The following is a 13,563-nucleotide window of genomic DNA, read 5'->3' on the forward strand; positions in this document are numbered from 1 at the left end:
CAGCGCTGTCAGATTAGGCACTTGCATAATCCCTGAGCTGGCTGGGGCAGATGGGAGCTGGGAGTCCCACCACATCTGGAGGGCACAGGGTTGGCTACCGTTGCCATGAAGTGACGCCTGATTAGAGCCTGGGATTTGGACAACAGCAACAACATTCAAATGCCCCTTGTCATGGGCTGGTTGGATGCAGAGGAATGGTGGGAGGAACCAGCTGGGGAAACCTCAAGGGAAAAAGGCTCAGAGCCCAGAGAATGGTGGTGGGATGACAATAAGTGGTCAGAGGGAGAAGATTGGGAGGAGGAAGAGGTTGGAAGCTGAAGAGGCAACAGGGCTTAGTGAGCTGGGAGAGTCTGTGGCAGAGAGAAGTCCGGAAGCAGAGGCAGAAGCAGGAAAGGATGGAGGCCAAGAGGCAGTGATGAGTCGGGCTGCTGAAGAAGCCAGAGTGTCTGCCCTGGTCTCCCAGAACTCAGAGAGGCCTGAAGTGGGAGGAGCAAAGGCAGACTTACAAGCACAGTCTCAGAATGTTTTGGGGAAAACCCTGGAGAGGAGGGGACTTAGGCAGAGGTGGAAGGCAGGGACCTTCAGTCTCTGCAACTGACCAGACCTACTGAAGGAGTTGCTGTTCTCATTTGGCTTGACTCCCTGTGCAGATCCTGTTTTTTTCTAATAAAAGGAAAAACTTACCTCTGTGTGATTTACTGCTGACTGGCTCCTGACACTTGAGGACTATGTAAGCTCTCATGGAGAGAGCCACTGAGATCTTATGATGAAGGGTGGTATATAAAGTAATCATCACCACCACCACCATCATCATCATCTTGTAGACAGTTGTGCAGTTCAGTAATTTAAAGCTATGGTCTTAATGGCCTTGGAGGAAACCAAGGTAAGGGGTGGTGGACTACAACTCCCATCATCCCTGGCCATTGGTCATGCTGGCTGGGGCTGATGTGTGTTGGAGTCCAACTTAACACTGCAGGGGGAATGCTGAGCTAGGACCACTCTCCCTGATGCTGCTGCTACCACTACTGTGTACCTTCAGAGGCACCTCATTCTGCTTTCACATGTTGTGGATGCCTCCCAAGAAATTCTACCAGGTGATTTTCTTTTGTTCTTTGTTCCCCAGAGGGTGTCTTAACTCTCCGCTCCAAACCTCCGCCTCAAGACGAATTTGTCGACTGTTTGCAAAAATTTAAACACGGCTTCAACCTTCTGGTAAGTGGCTGTGTGCAAAATACAAACAAAACGTAAGAGGGAAAGCCCTTCTTGTCCAGCCATCCCATTCTCACAGTGGCCAACCAGATGACTGTGGGAAGTAGGAGCGCAACAGAACTCGTAATCCCAGCAACTGGTATTCAGAGGCACACAACCGACAACAGTGGAAGTGGAGCCTAGCTGCCTGAAAATAACAAAGACATCTCTATGAAAGGATCAAAGAGAGAAGGAGGGACCTTGCATGCCCAAGGCATTTTACCCATCATCCAGTCTGAGACATCGTGTACTGTGATTAAATAAAAAGCTATAGGTTTGATGCTCTGCCTTGACAGGCAGTGTCAAAGAGCTTTCCTGCTACCTGACAGTGTTTTAACTAGCAACCAGATATTGCCCTGGACCTTCTAAACAAAGCCTGCATATTTCAGTACTAAGATTTGTTGTTTCCCATTAACTGCCTTTAAAATAGTTATTTCTCTTTCTCTTCCTTTTCTTTTCTCCTGCAGGCTAAATTAAAGTCACACATCCAGAATCCCAGCGCATCCGAATTGATTCATTTTCTGTTTACCCCTTTAAATATGGTAAGATTATTTCTAGATATAAAACATCACAATGTTTCATAAAATCATAGACTTTATGATCGGAAGGGACCATGAGGGTCATCTAACTCTGGAATCTTTTGCCCAATGTGGGGCTTGATCCCACGGCCTTGAGATTCAGAGTCTTGTGTTCTGCTAACTGAGCTATCCCAGCTTATAGCTCCTGATCCCTTCGAAATCAATCAAATGGGAAATGGACAATGGAGGTGGTGCATGCCACGAAAACGAAAAGCATTGTCTACACTAAAAAAAACTGTTTGGTGGAACCCAGTTTGTGCTGTTGCATTTGTGGAAGAGCTTTGGGTCGTGGGGACACTTCTGCTAACTAGAGAAGAAGAAAGACAATTCCCCCCCCCCCCCATTTCTTCTGTAAGAGCAAACATTATCTAGTCTAGCATCCTGTTCTCACATTGGCCAGGGGAAGCCCTGCAAGCAGGAACTTGAGCACAACAGCGACTCTCTACACTTGTGATTTGCAACTGGTTTTAAAAGGCATACTATCTTTCACAATGGGGACAGTTCATAGCCATTGTTACCTAGTAGCAATTGATGTAGGCTTTCTCCCTGAAGCCCCCTTCCACCTGTTCTGGAGGGTATTGGGTGAGGGCACCGCAGATAGAAGAGGAATTGGGAAATATCATCATGTCCCTTCTGATCCCATTAGTAGAGGCATCCCCTGCATCAAAAACTTCCTGCAACTGTGCCGGTTGGATTCAGAACGCATTGCTGTTTCGTTGACATCTTGTCCGATCAATTGCAACGGCTCCGTTCGGCCAAGTGTAGGTTAAAAATGCTGAAAAGAAATTGGAACTGGGTCCCAAACGCTTGAATAGTTTCAGTTGCAAAGCATGTGCCTGTGCAACTCATTGAAAATTCCCTTTAAAATACATAAAAGCAGCAGCTGGGAAAGGACTCCAGCCTCATTTGCATGTATGTTAAAGGAGAAGGCAGCGATTTTTCTTTTTACACTTGAACCCAATTACAAAACACAGGGTGAGAATCTTCCCTGGCAATGCTTCCTCAAACACCAGGCTCAAGAACATCCATGATCACTCCTACCATATCAACAATAAGCCTGCTTTCAATTCTCTTTGTCGTAGGTGGTGCAGGCAACGGGAGGGCCTCAGCTCGCTAGCACAGTCCTCAGCCCCCTCTTAACAAAAGACACAATAGACTTCCTGCGTTACACCGTCACAAGTGACGAAGGACAGCTATGGGTGTCTCTAGGTGACACGTGGACCAAAGCCAGGTAAAAGGAAATTAACATGTTTGGCTTGTTTATCTACCAATATGAGCTATGTTATGCTTCACGGGCATCATCCGGCTTTTTCTCTGAGCCCAGCTTTGGCCGGAGAGGGCAGGATACAAAAAAATATATTACTAATTTATTATTATTATTCTGTGCACACTGGTGTGAATGCTGAGAACATAGGAGGCTGTCTAGTAACAGAGTCAGACCACTGGTCCATCTAGCTCAGCATTGTCTGCACTGATTGACAGCAGCTCTTCAGGATTTCAGACAGGGAATTTCTCCCAGTCCTACCTGGAGAAGCCAGGGGTTCAACCTGAAATCTTCTGCATGCTAAGCAGATGTTCTACCCCCTGAGCTACGACCTTCCCCCAGTTGTTTTGCCGTGGGATCAGGGTTCTGAAAACATCATCATCATCATCATTTTTTATTTGTATGCGGCCTTTCCACAGTTAAAAAACAATGCTTAAGGCGGCTTACAGCATAAGAAGATTTACATACAGTGGTACCTCGGGTTACATACACTTCAGGTTACATACGCTTCAGGTTACAGACTCCGCTAACCCAGAAATATTACCTTGGGTTAAGAACTTTGCTTCAGGATGAGAACAGAAATTGTGCTCCAGTGGCGCAGCAGCAGCAGGAGGTCCCATGAGCTAAAGTGGTGCTTCAGGTTAAGAACAGTTTCGGGTTAAGTATGGACTTCCAGAATGAATTAAGTTCTTAACCTGAGGTACCACTGTAATTACAAAAGTCATAAACAATAAATAAACCACATCAAAAAAATACACAACCAAATGGGAAACAATTTTCACATAAATCAAAATCTAAAACTAAGAATACAGCATTAATATCACAGTTTAAAATGGTAAAAAATAACAGCAACTTAAAACAAAACAAAATGGAGCCCTCTCTGCCCAGCAGCAGCAGTGGCAGAAGTCCTTTATAGAGTCCATCAGGCCCCACCCTGGGCCAGGTGAAGAGTGGCAGGACTGGGGCCCCAGGCGCTGAGCAGGGGAGTCCTCCTGGGTGGTAGCCGCAGCAGCCGCAGTTCTTATAGGCCTGACATGACTCACTGGTCAGAAATCTGAAAAACTGCCCCAAATGGGGCTTGCAGATCCCACCACAACATGGACTTGCCTTATGAATCCCCCAGTTTGTGTGAAGAACACATGCCATGCCAGGGAAAAAGCTGCGCTTGGTGAGGTGGAGTCTCAGAGCGAGCCTTGGGAGGACTGGCATGTGACTTCCTATACAGTGGTACCTTGGGTTAAGAACTTAATTCATTCCAGAGGTCCATTCTTAACCTGAAACTGTTCTTAACCTGAGGTACCACTTTAGCTAATGGGGCCGCCGCGCCACCACCACATGATTTCTGTTCTCATTCTGAGGTAAAGTTTTTAACAGACTCCCTGGAAAAGACCCTGATGTTGGGAAAGATGGAGGCACAAGGAGAAGGGGACGACAGAGGACAAGATGGTTGGATAGTGTTCGCGAAGCTACTAGCATGAGTTTGACCAAACTGCGGGAGGCAGTGGAAGACAGGAGTGCCTGGCGTGCTCTGGTCCATGGGGTCACAAAGAGTCGGACACGACTAAACGACTAAACAACAACAACAACAATTACTTCCGGGTTAGCGGAGTCTGTAACCTGAAGCATTTGTAACCTGAGGTACCACTGTATTGATAAGGTCATCTTTAGATCGGCATTCATAGAGTGGGATGATGGTGCAGGCGATGGAAAGTTTAGACAGGTGTGTTGTCTGAAGCTCACCTCCATTCAACCTGGAAATTATCCTCACACCAAATCAAAAGAGCTTAGATCATTTTAACAATCCTATTCAGGGACTCGTGGAAAATTACCCATTCTATTCAGTCCAAAGTCTCGTGGAAATCACCCACTCTCTGTCCCTTGCTCTATCCTAGCTCAGAGCTATGCCATAGCTGTGACACTTGTCAGCAGATATGACTATTATTTTTTAAAATACCCTGCTCTCTCCTCACCTTCTCACCATGCCTATAAGTAAGCAAAAACTACACCGGTGTCCTATTAATTCCGCCTGCTCTTAGGACTGGTTCAATGGCATTTATTACCTTCATCCATTTCCGACAACACCCATAAATAAGAGATGGCCTCCAAAAAAGGAGAAAAGGGAACCATAAAGTGTCTTTCAGGGAGCTGTATGTGAAAAGGCAGTAATTCAAACCACAGGGCGATGCTTTCTATGCATGGTGCGTAGGCATCTCTAACCCTGCGAGGAAAATCCTGCTTCTGGTGCAGTAACATCACGTAGTGAGAGCCAGCTGATCTCAGCAGAATATCTTCACTGATTCCAGAAATCCCCGTCTCGTTAGAAGCTGCCAGCAGTGATATGCTGTGAGAAACACAAGTGTTGAAAAAGTGAAAGCATTGTGGTTTCCTAGCTTTGTCTGTGTAGTTTTTTAAATAATAATAAGAAAAAAATAAGAAGAAAAGCATACATTTACATAGGTGCATAGTTCAGCATATAATGCAATATTGCAGTAAAGCAAAAAATAAAATTAAAAAATGATCTGGTTGTATACTGTCCCTGACATACTGGAATATAATAAACATGGCACATCATTCTGAGACTCTTAGTTGTACATTAGTTACTCTATAATAAACAGCACTGTGATCTCTGGATGAAGGGTGGTGTAGAAATTTTAATAATAATAATAATAATAATAAGTTTTTTAAATCTCAGGATTTTTTTAAAAAATAACTACTCTTGAGACTAGTAGCTGTTCTCCCCCAACCCCTCCCTTGCTTTAGCAAAGCTTATTTTTTGCAGCAGAGAGTAGAACATAATCACAGAAGACAGGGCTGCTGGATCAGGCCAATGGCCCATCTAGTCCTGTATCTTGTTCTCACAGCGGCCAACCAGATGCCTGTGGGAAACCTGCAAGCAGGACCTGAGCGCAAAAACCCTCTCCCTCCCCTCCCCTCCCCTCCCCTCCCCTCCCCTCCCCTCCCCTCCCCTCCCCTCCCCTCCCCCTCCCCTCCCCTCCCCTCCCTTCCCTTTCAGCAACTGGTTGTAAGAAGCGTTACTGCATCCAACTGCGTAGAGGCAGAGCACAGCCATCGTGGCTCGTAACCCTTGATAGTATTATCCTCCGTGAATTTGTCCAGTCCTCTTTTAAAGAGCCACCCAGTAGGTTGAGAGTCGCTTCCCAATCTTCCTGCAAGAATTCAGATAATTTAGTATAGGGTTACCAGACGTCCCCAGTTCCCGGGAAGAGTCCCTGGATTTGCAAATCTGTCCCCGGAGAAATGCCATCCCCGGAATGTCCCCAGATTTACAAATCTGTCCTGGGAAATGTGGCAGCGGCAGCAGCCCAGAGCCAGGCTGGTAGCGCAGTTGGCTCTGGCTGGCTTCAGGAGCTGTGCTACCAGGCTTGCTCTGGGCTTCTGACTGCCACTGCCGCCGCCACTGCAGAAGGGGAACAGGGAACATTTGGCTGTACAGATCTCCTGCTCCTTCCCCCTTTGTTCTGACTGATTGGGGGAGGCTCGGGAGTCATGGGCGGGCAGCCGTTGCCAGTTTTTTAAAAACTCTGTGCATTTATGTTTCAAGGGTGCAAAAGAAGGGCTTTGCACCTTTATACAATGCACATGTGTGCTTGGGCCCAGGGTCTTTTGCCTCACCATCCCCAGTACTGACTCCCTGTTGCTACTCAGGCTTCATTGAAAAAAATCTGGTAACCATAATTTAGTAGTAATATTTGGGGAATTGTTTCACAGTGGGCAACCTAGTCATGTCTTCAAACCTGTTCCTCCTTGAATGCAGAGCAGAGTGGCCCAAGGAGCAGTTCATCCCACCCTACGTGCCGCGGTTCAGGAACGGATGGGAGCCCCCTCTTCTGAGCTTCATGGGATCCCCAAAGGAACAAGAGCTCAACCAGCTAGCCGAGTCGGTGGCAAATGTAGCTGAGCACCAGCGGAAGCAAGAGTTGAAAAGGTTATCAACCGAGGTAGGGAAGAGGGCTGCCGCCGGCTTCTAAGCCCAGGTGGAGGGTTTGTGCGCATCAGGCCAGCAGGAAACAGGCAGGCGATGTGATCCACACAGCAATTCTACAATGGCTGTTTATGGCTGTTTACAAGTGTCAGGAGTTCAGCCTACACTTGAGTAGGACCCTGGCAGAGACACATGCCCGACTGGCATGTTCTCTCCCTCCTGGTCTTTCGTTCGGGAGCTTCATGAGCTTTCTTCTGCCCGAATGAAAGACCAGGAGGGAGAGAACATGCCAGTTGGGCATGTGTCTCTGCCAGGGTCCTACTCAAGTGTAGGCTCCAGAACGGAACTCCAGAACTTCCCACTCTGTGGAGTGAGAACATATACCGTCATGTGATAGACAAAAATCCCATGACTGCAATTGTGGAGCAGGAATTCTAACATCAAGCGCTGCCATCCTTTCTTCCCTTTGGCATCTACTTCTTCCTTTCAACCCCTTGGCTGCTAACTCATTTGGGAAAAGAGGCAGCCATTCCAAACGCAGGCAAGCTAATGGATCCAAGACTAGGTAACTGTGAAGCATCCTAAAGATGGATATTGACTGGGGGCCATAGCCAAGGTGGGGCCGGTGGGTGCATTTTTAAAAAACTGATTTTTTTTAATAGCAGCAGCTGGTGCCCCCTCCTCCTCTGCCCCACAGCAGCGATGCTCAACACCAGTGCCAGATTTACTCTCTTGCCCCCCCCCCCAAAAAACTGGATGTACATTTCCAAAATATAAGTTAAAAAACAAATAAAATAAAACCTACATACAGCAACAGTGTTTTGTGTTGTGTAGGCTCCTATGATGTAAGTAATGGGCCCCTCCTGCTAGCCTGCTCCCTAAAATATCACTGGTTTGCTCATTTCTATATTTCTATACTTTGATAAAATACATATTTTGTTATGTGCAAATGGCTTTAGATACCTACTAGGTCCATAAATTACCATATAGCATATATTCAACACGAAAAACAGTGACAATTTGTTGTTGACAAAGGACAACTGGACATATAAAGGGCCCCATTAGCTTCGGTAGCTTAGGGCTTCATCAAACCTAAATCTGGCCCTGCTCAACACTCCCATCTGTCTGAACCTCACAGTTCTGCCCATCCATGTTTCCTGCTGATGGTTTTTTTTAAAAAGTCTCTCTCTCCCTTGTACTTACATGAACCTGCCAATATCTTACATTTTTGCTATGGTGGAAGGGAGCATGGCAGGATGCCTAGAGGGAAGAAGGAGTAACTTAAGGATGTTATTATTTATTTAAGAACAATGTTCTTTATAAGCGCACGAAAGCTTCTAAATGTAAAAAAACACAAACCTGTGCTTTTTTAGGTTATTTACTTTGGATGTTAACAGTTCATGGACACTAAGGTATACACAGGCTTTTGGTTGGGTGAGAAGCCAGTAACCAGATAGTTATGAAGAACTCTGTGCTATTCTGTTCACTTATTAGCAGCACCTGCTAGCAAGGAATCCTGACTGCAGCCTGGCTTCCCTTTATTTTTAAGGGCAGAAATCACAAAGCTCTTTAATTCCCGCCGTAAAATGTAAGTCAGACTCATTTGGCTTTGCTAGTGTAGATGAGGTATACTGATAACCAGCAGGTGGGGAAAATGTCATGAGGCTCAGTGTGTCTTTGCGTTCTCCCTTCAAAGAATAAAATATAGTGGCCTCGCATTCCACACTAAACCATGATTTAGTGTGACATGCTGGAAACAAGCCTGAGTTTTTCTAAAGTTGACATGCCTCTGCCACCTATATAGATTGGAGGGTGCCTTTGAGAGCATGTAGCCTCCATTTCACTGGATCCCAGTGGTTCTGATTAAGAACAAATTCTGATATGTTTCAAAACAATCCGACTTCAAACCGTGAGTTAGGAAGGTGGCTTCTGAAACCAGCCAGAGTTTATTATAAACCACAGTGCCTGCTTTGCGTGCAATGGCATGCCAGTTTTCTGCAAAAAACAAACAAACCCAACAACTAACCGCTTTCAAAGTTGTCGTCCAATGCTGAAAGAGGAGAGGGGCAGGAGAATGTGCAAATCACACTAAACTGTGGTTTAGCTTGACATGTAAATGTGACCATTACCAATATGTCCAGAAATCAATAGTAGTGCAAGAGGAACAGAAAACAGTCTTTGATTCCTAGTAAGACAGGAGCAGTGTCTTCCCTGAAACAAAGAAAGAAAGAAATCAGAAAATTGCCAGGTTTCACAGTATCCAACTGAAATCTGTGAAGGAATGACATTGGCTTCTGGTGTCTTCATCTGGGTGCACGTCAGAGGGCTTCCAAAACTCTTAGGGTGAACATGCAGACTCTGTCCAGCTTCCAGGCCCTGAATTTGGGCTGACAGATTGCAACCTTTTACTTTGATGGAAAGGTGTGGAAAAGATTGACACAGAAACTTCAGCCTCTGTTTCCTTTTCAGACTGGAGTCGCATGCCCCCCAGTGAGCCAGTGGCATGAAAAAACTTCTGTGTACCCTAAGCTCAGAGCTCACCTTCACAAGATTGCCTTTTTCCTGCAGGGCATCCTTTTTTTTTTAATACAGAAAAATGCACCCCAGTGCGAGTTAACAGCATACTTGTGGCTGCCATGGCTACAGTGCCTAACCCGGAGAAGTAAGCTTTGATCTGACGTCTAGGAAAGTACATCAGAAATTCTGATTCCTGAAAATTATTCCGAGCTTAAGCTGCAGAGACATCTGCTGGCATTCTCCCCCCCCAACCCCCCCCCCAGCTACTTTGAATAGGTTTCCTGCTTGTGCATAATTACTGTAATGAACTACAAGGTGGTGTCAGTTGTTTCCACTGCAATTATTAAGAGACATTTTCTGCTTTTGCAGCACACTGGAGTCATACCAGTGACTGCAATTCACGTCCCTGGTGGTACATGCCAGGTGGTAGCTGGTGGATCTTAGCAACTTCGGTGCTCTCAAATACATTGTGTAGCATCTGCTGGCGGATGTTGCAGCAGCTGGTACCCATATTGCAGATCCAGGAAGCATCCACATAGCTCAGTGCTGTGTCCCAGGCTCAGTCCCTGACAATCCCAGTTAAAAGGCTCAGGTAGTGAGTCTGGGTTAGGCTTCTGCCTGAGTTTCTGGAGAGCCACTGACAGTCAGGTTGGGGAGGGGCCATAGCCTGGGGGTAGAGCATCTGCTTTGTATGCAGGTTTCCTCGCAGGTATCTCCGGGTAGTGATGGGAGAGGCTCCCTGTTCTTCGTCCACTGTCAGAGGCATGCTGGTTTTGACCTTGAAAGCCCTATGCGGCCTAGGACCCACGTACCTGCAGGACCGCCTCTCCTGGTATGCCCCGCGAAGGACCTTAAGGTCCACAAATAACAACACTTTGGAGGTCCCGAGCCTCAAGGGCCTTTTCAGCACTGGCCTCGATGTGGTGGAACGCTCTGTCACAACAGACTTAGGGCCGTGTGGGACTTGACATCTTTCTGCAGGGCCTGTAGACAGAGCTGTTCCGCCTGGCCTTTGGTTTGGACTCAGTCTGACCCTTATGTTTCCCTCCCCTTATGGTCTTGATTTATCAGCTACTTTAAAATGAGGCTGCATTTTAAATTGCATTTTAATCTGTATTTTAAATTGGTTTTTTTTCCTCCCCCCCCCTCTTTCCCCCCTATTATGTTTTTACTGTGATTTTATTGATGTTAACCGACCTGAGCCTGGCTCTGGCCGGGGAGGGTGGGGTATAAATAAAATTTATTATTATTATTATACTTCTGAATATCAGCTGCTGGGAATCACAGGAGAGGGAGAGTGCTGTTGTCTCAGGTCCAGCTTGGAAGCTTCCCACAGGCACCTGGTGGGCCAACATGAGAACAAGATGCTGGACATGATGGACCGTGGGCCAGTGTCTCCTGAAGTTCTCATGGAAACCTGGAGAGCTGCTGCTAGATGGGCCAATGGTTTGACTCAGTGCAAAGCACCTTCCTATGTTTCTGTGTCGGTGTAGACCAGGCATAGGCAAACTCCGCCCTCCAGGTGTTTTGAGACTACAATTCCCATCATCCCTGACCACTGGTCCTGTTAGCTAGGGATGATGGGAGTTGTAGTCCCAAAACATCTAGAGGGCCGAGTTTGCCTATGCCTGGTGTAGACAATACATACTGGGATACAGGGACCAGAGTAGGAGGCAGCTTTCTGTGCCCAACACTCTGAAACAGACTTCTCATACCTGGTACCTTCCAGATATTTTGGACTACAGCTCCCATCAGCCCCAGCCAGCATAGCCATGAGGCTGATGGGATGTATAATCTGCAATATCTGGAAGGCAGCAGATTGGGGGAAGATGGCAGTAGTATGTTATCTGCTTAGCTTCTGTTGTCTTCTGGGCAATGATCAACTAGAGAAAATAGTGGAAGTGGAAGCTCTGTGCTGATATGAGTCACGAAGGAATTGTGCGCCGTGTATGAAGAGAGGCTTCCTTCAAACCTCTGTCTTGCGTTCTTGGAAGCAATGTACAGGCGAACCATCTCCTGTCTCCCAAGACTAGAAGAAAGGCATGGCAAAAGTGTTCTGGAGCTGATGACTTCCGTGCGTTGCAGGCTTGTGAACCTGCTGGCATGAACCCAAGGCATCCCCAAGGTGGCTTTGCCCTGCCAGGTTTTCCATAGTTGTGTGAATTAGCCTTTAAGACAATTAAGACAACGATTGTGGTGTGAGTGCACAGAGAAGCTGCGCATTATGTGCAATGGAAAGTCAGCTGTGGACTTTCTGTGACTGACAAGCGTTCCTTGTTTTCTCTCTTTCAGCATTCCAGTATCTCAGATTATCCTCCGTCTGAAGGGTACGCATTCAGTAACACAGCTTACAAGCGAGGGCCCTTGCCGGACCAGGGGGCAGCTGTAGCCGCTTTTAAGCAAACTGTTAGCCGACATGTAGATAGGTAACATTTCAGTGGATGTCATGTGCACAGCTGTGGAGAACTGTCCCAACCGGTTGCTTTTAGGGTGGAGGGTGCCTGCCTCTTTACTTCAACTTCTCTCCATTGGTTCTAGAAGTAGACAATCCTCTCTCTGTGTTAGAGCTAATATCTAAAACCTCTCTTACTCTGCTTTTACTCTGCTTTTTCTGAGGGGCCTCTGACAAATTATGTCCTAATTCACTACTATCAATGTTTGCTTTAAAAGAAGAGATGAAAAATTGAGTCGTATGCTCTGAATTGGAGCCTGGAACGTTATTACACTTCCAAACAACCCATTCCCTTGTTGTCTGTGGCCAAGGTCAACAGTGGTGTGTCCATTTTTAAAAAATGTGATCTTGCCTTAGCCTTCAGCAAAATAAATACAGGAGAGAGATGTTCCCTGCAGTTGCCTGGGGTCTGGTTACGTGGACTGGCTCCCACACTGCCGAGTCAATGGGAGAAGAGGCTCATAGCCTATGGGTGGAAGTCTCTGAATTCTGGACTGGCTCATGAATCCCTAACTATTTTCACTGGTTACGAGGCTTGGGTGTTACCTGTTTGTGCTCCCCATCTTAAGCACACGTCACCTGGTCCAGGTAGTTTCAAAGTGTTGGTGTTGACCTTTAAAGTCCTAAACGGCCTTGGTCCAGTATACCTGAAGGAGCGTCTCCAACTCCATTGTTCTACCCGGACACTGAGGTCCAGCGCTGAGGGCCTTCTGGTGGTTCCCTCATTGCGAGAAGCAAAGCTACAGGGAACTAGGCAGAGGGCCTTCTCGGTAGTGGCACCCGCCCTGTGGAATGCCCTCCCATCAGATGTCAAAGCGATAAACAACTACCTGACATTCAGAAGACATCTTAAGGCAGCTCTGTTCAAGGAAGTTTTTAATGGGTGACATTTTAGTGTATTTTTGGTCTCTGTGGAAGCCGCCCAGAGTGGCTGGGGAAACCCAACCAGATGGGCGGGGTACAAATAATAAATTATTATTATTATTATTATTATTATTATTATTATTCAGGTTTAGGGCTGAAAGCCACTTACTTCATCTCTTCCCAGACCAAATGTATGGTAGGCAGCCACCTCTTCAAATCAGCTCATCAATTCCTTGTCGGCCAGTTAGTTTTACAATCCCTTGTTAATTACTCCTCATTCTTAGAGTGCTTTGTTTTGCAAAGCAACCATTTCTCCCTCTCCCTTTTCGTGCCCCCTGGAGAGTAGCCATATTAGGGTAACTTTTCAGGTGATGGGAAGCATTAAGAAGCAGGTGCATGAATGTGCCCAGGACTCCACATTCTGCCTTAGGCTGTAATGTTGCCTGTGGGCAACTTGCAACGTATCAGAGCCACCAAACCAAAGCAGCGATTGTCTCTCCCCACCCCCAATCTGTCTGTCTCTGTGTGTCTCTCTCTGGGTTAAAACTTCCTCCCTCCCGGCTAATGGAACATATTAATTGCTTGGTGCAACAGCTGAAAACAGTGGTGGCTGGTCCCCTTTGGGGCTGATGGGGCAGAAGCCAGGGAGCCCACCAGTAGGTGGCGCCAGAGCCAATGAGAGAGGCAGTGCCAACTT

General features: G+C 46.7%; 1 protein-coding gene across 1 annotated transcript in view; it reads left to right on the forward strand.

Annotated features, from left to right (window-relative positions):
• EPS8 (EGFR pathway substrate 8, signaling adaptor) overlaps positions 1-13,563 on the forward strand; it is a 143,782-nt gene that overhangs the window by 109,155 nt on the left and 21,064 nt on the right. Inside the window, exons 11-15 of the mRNA XM_080971984.1 lie at positions 1,108-1,212; positions 1,716-1,790; positions 2,909-3,057; positions 6,866-7,049; positions 11,843-11,976. Coding sequence (XP_080828110.1) covers positions 1,108-1,212; positions 1,716-1,790; positions 2,909-3,057; positions 6,866-7,049; positions 11,843-11,976 — 647 coding nt within the window. The remainder of the gene's footprint in view (positions 1-1,107; positions 1,213-1,715; positions 1,791-2,908; positions 3,058-6,865; positions 7,050-11,842; positions 11,977-13,563) is intronic.

The sequence above is a fragment of the Podarcis pityusensis genome (genome assembly GCF_964106645.2).
Source record: "Podarcis pityusensis genome assembly, chromosome: 10".
In the NCBI taxonomy this organism is placed as follows: Eukaryota; Metazoa; Chordata; class Lepidosauria; order Squamata; family Lacertidae; genus Podarcis; species Podarcis pityusensis.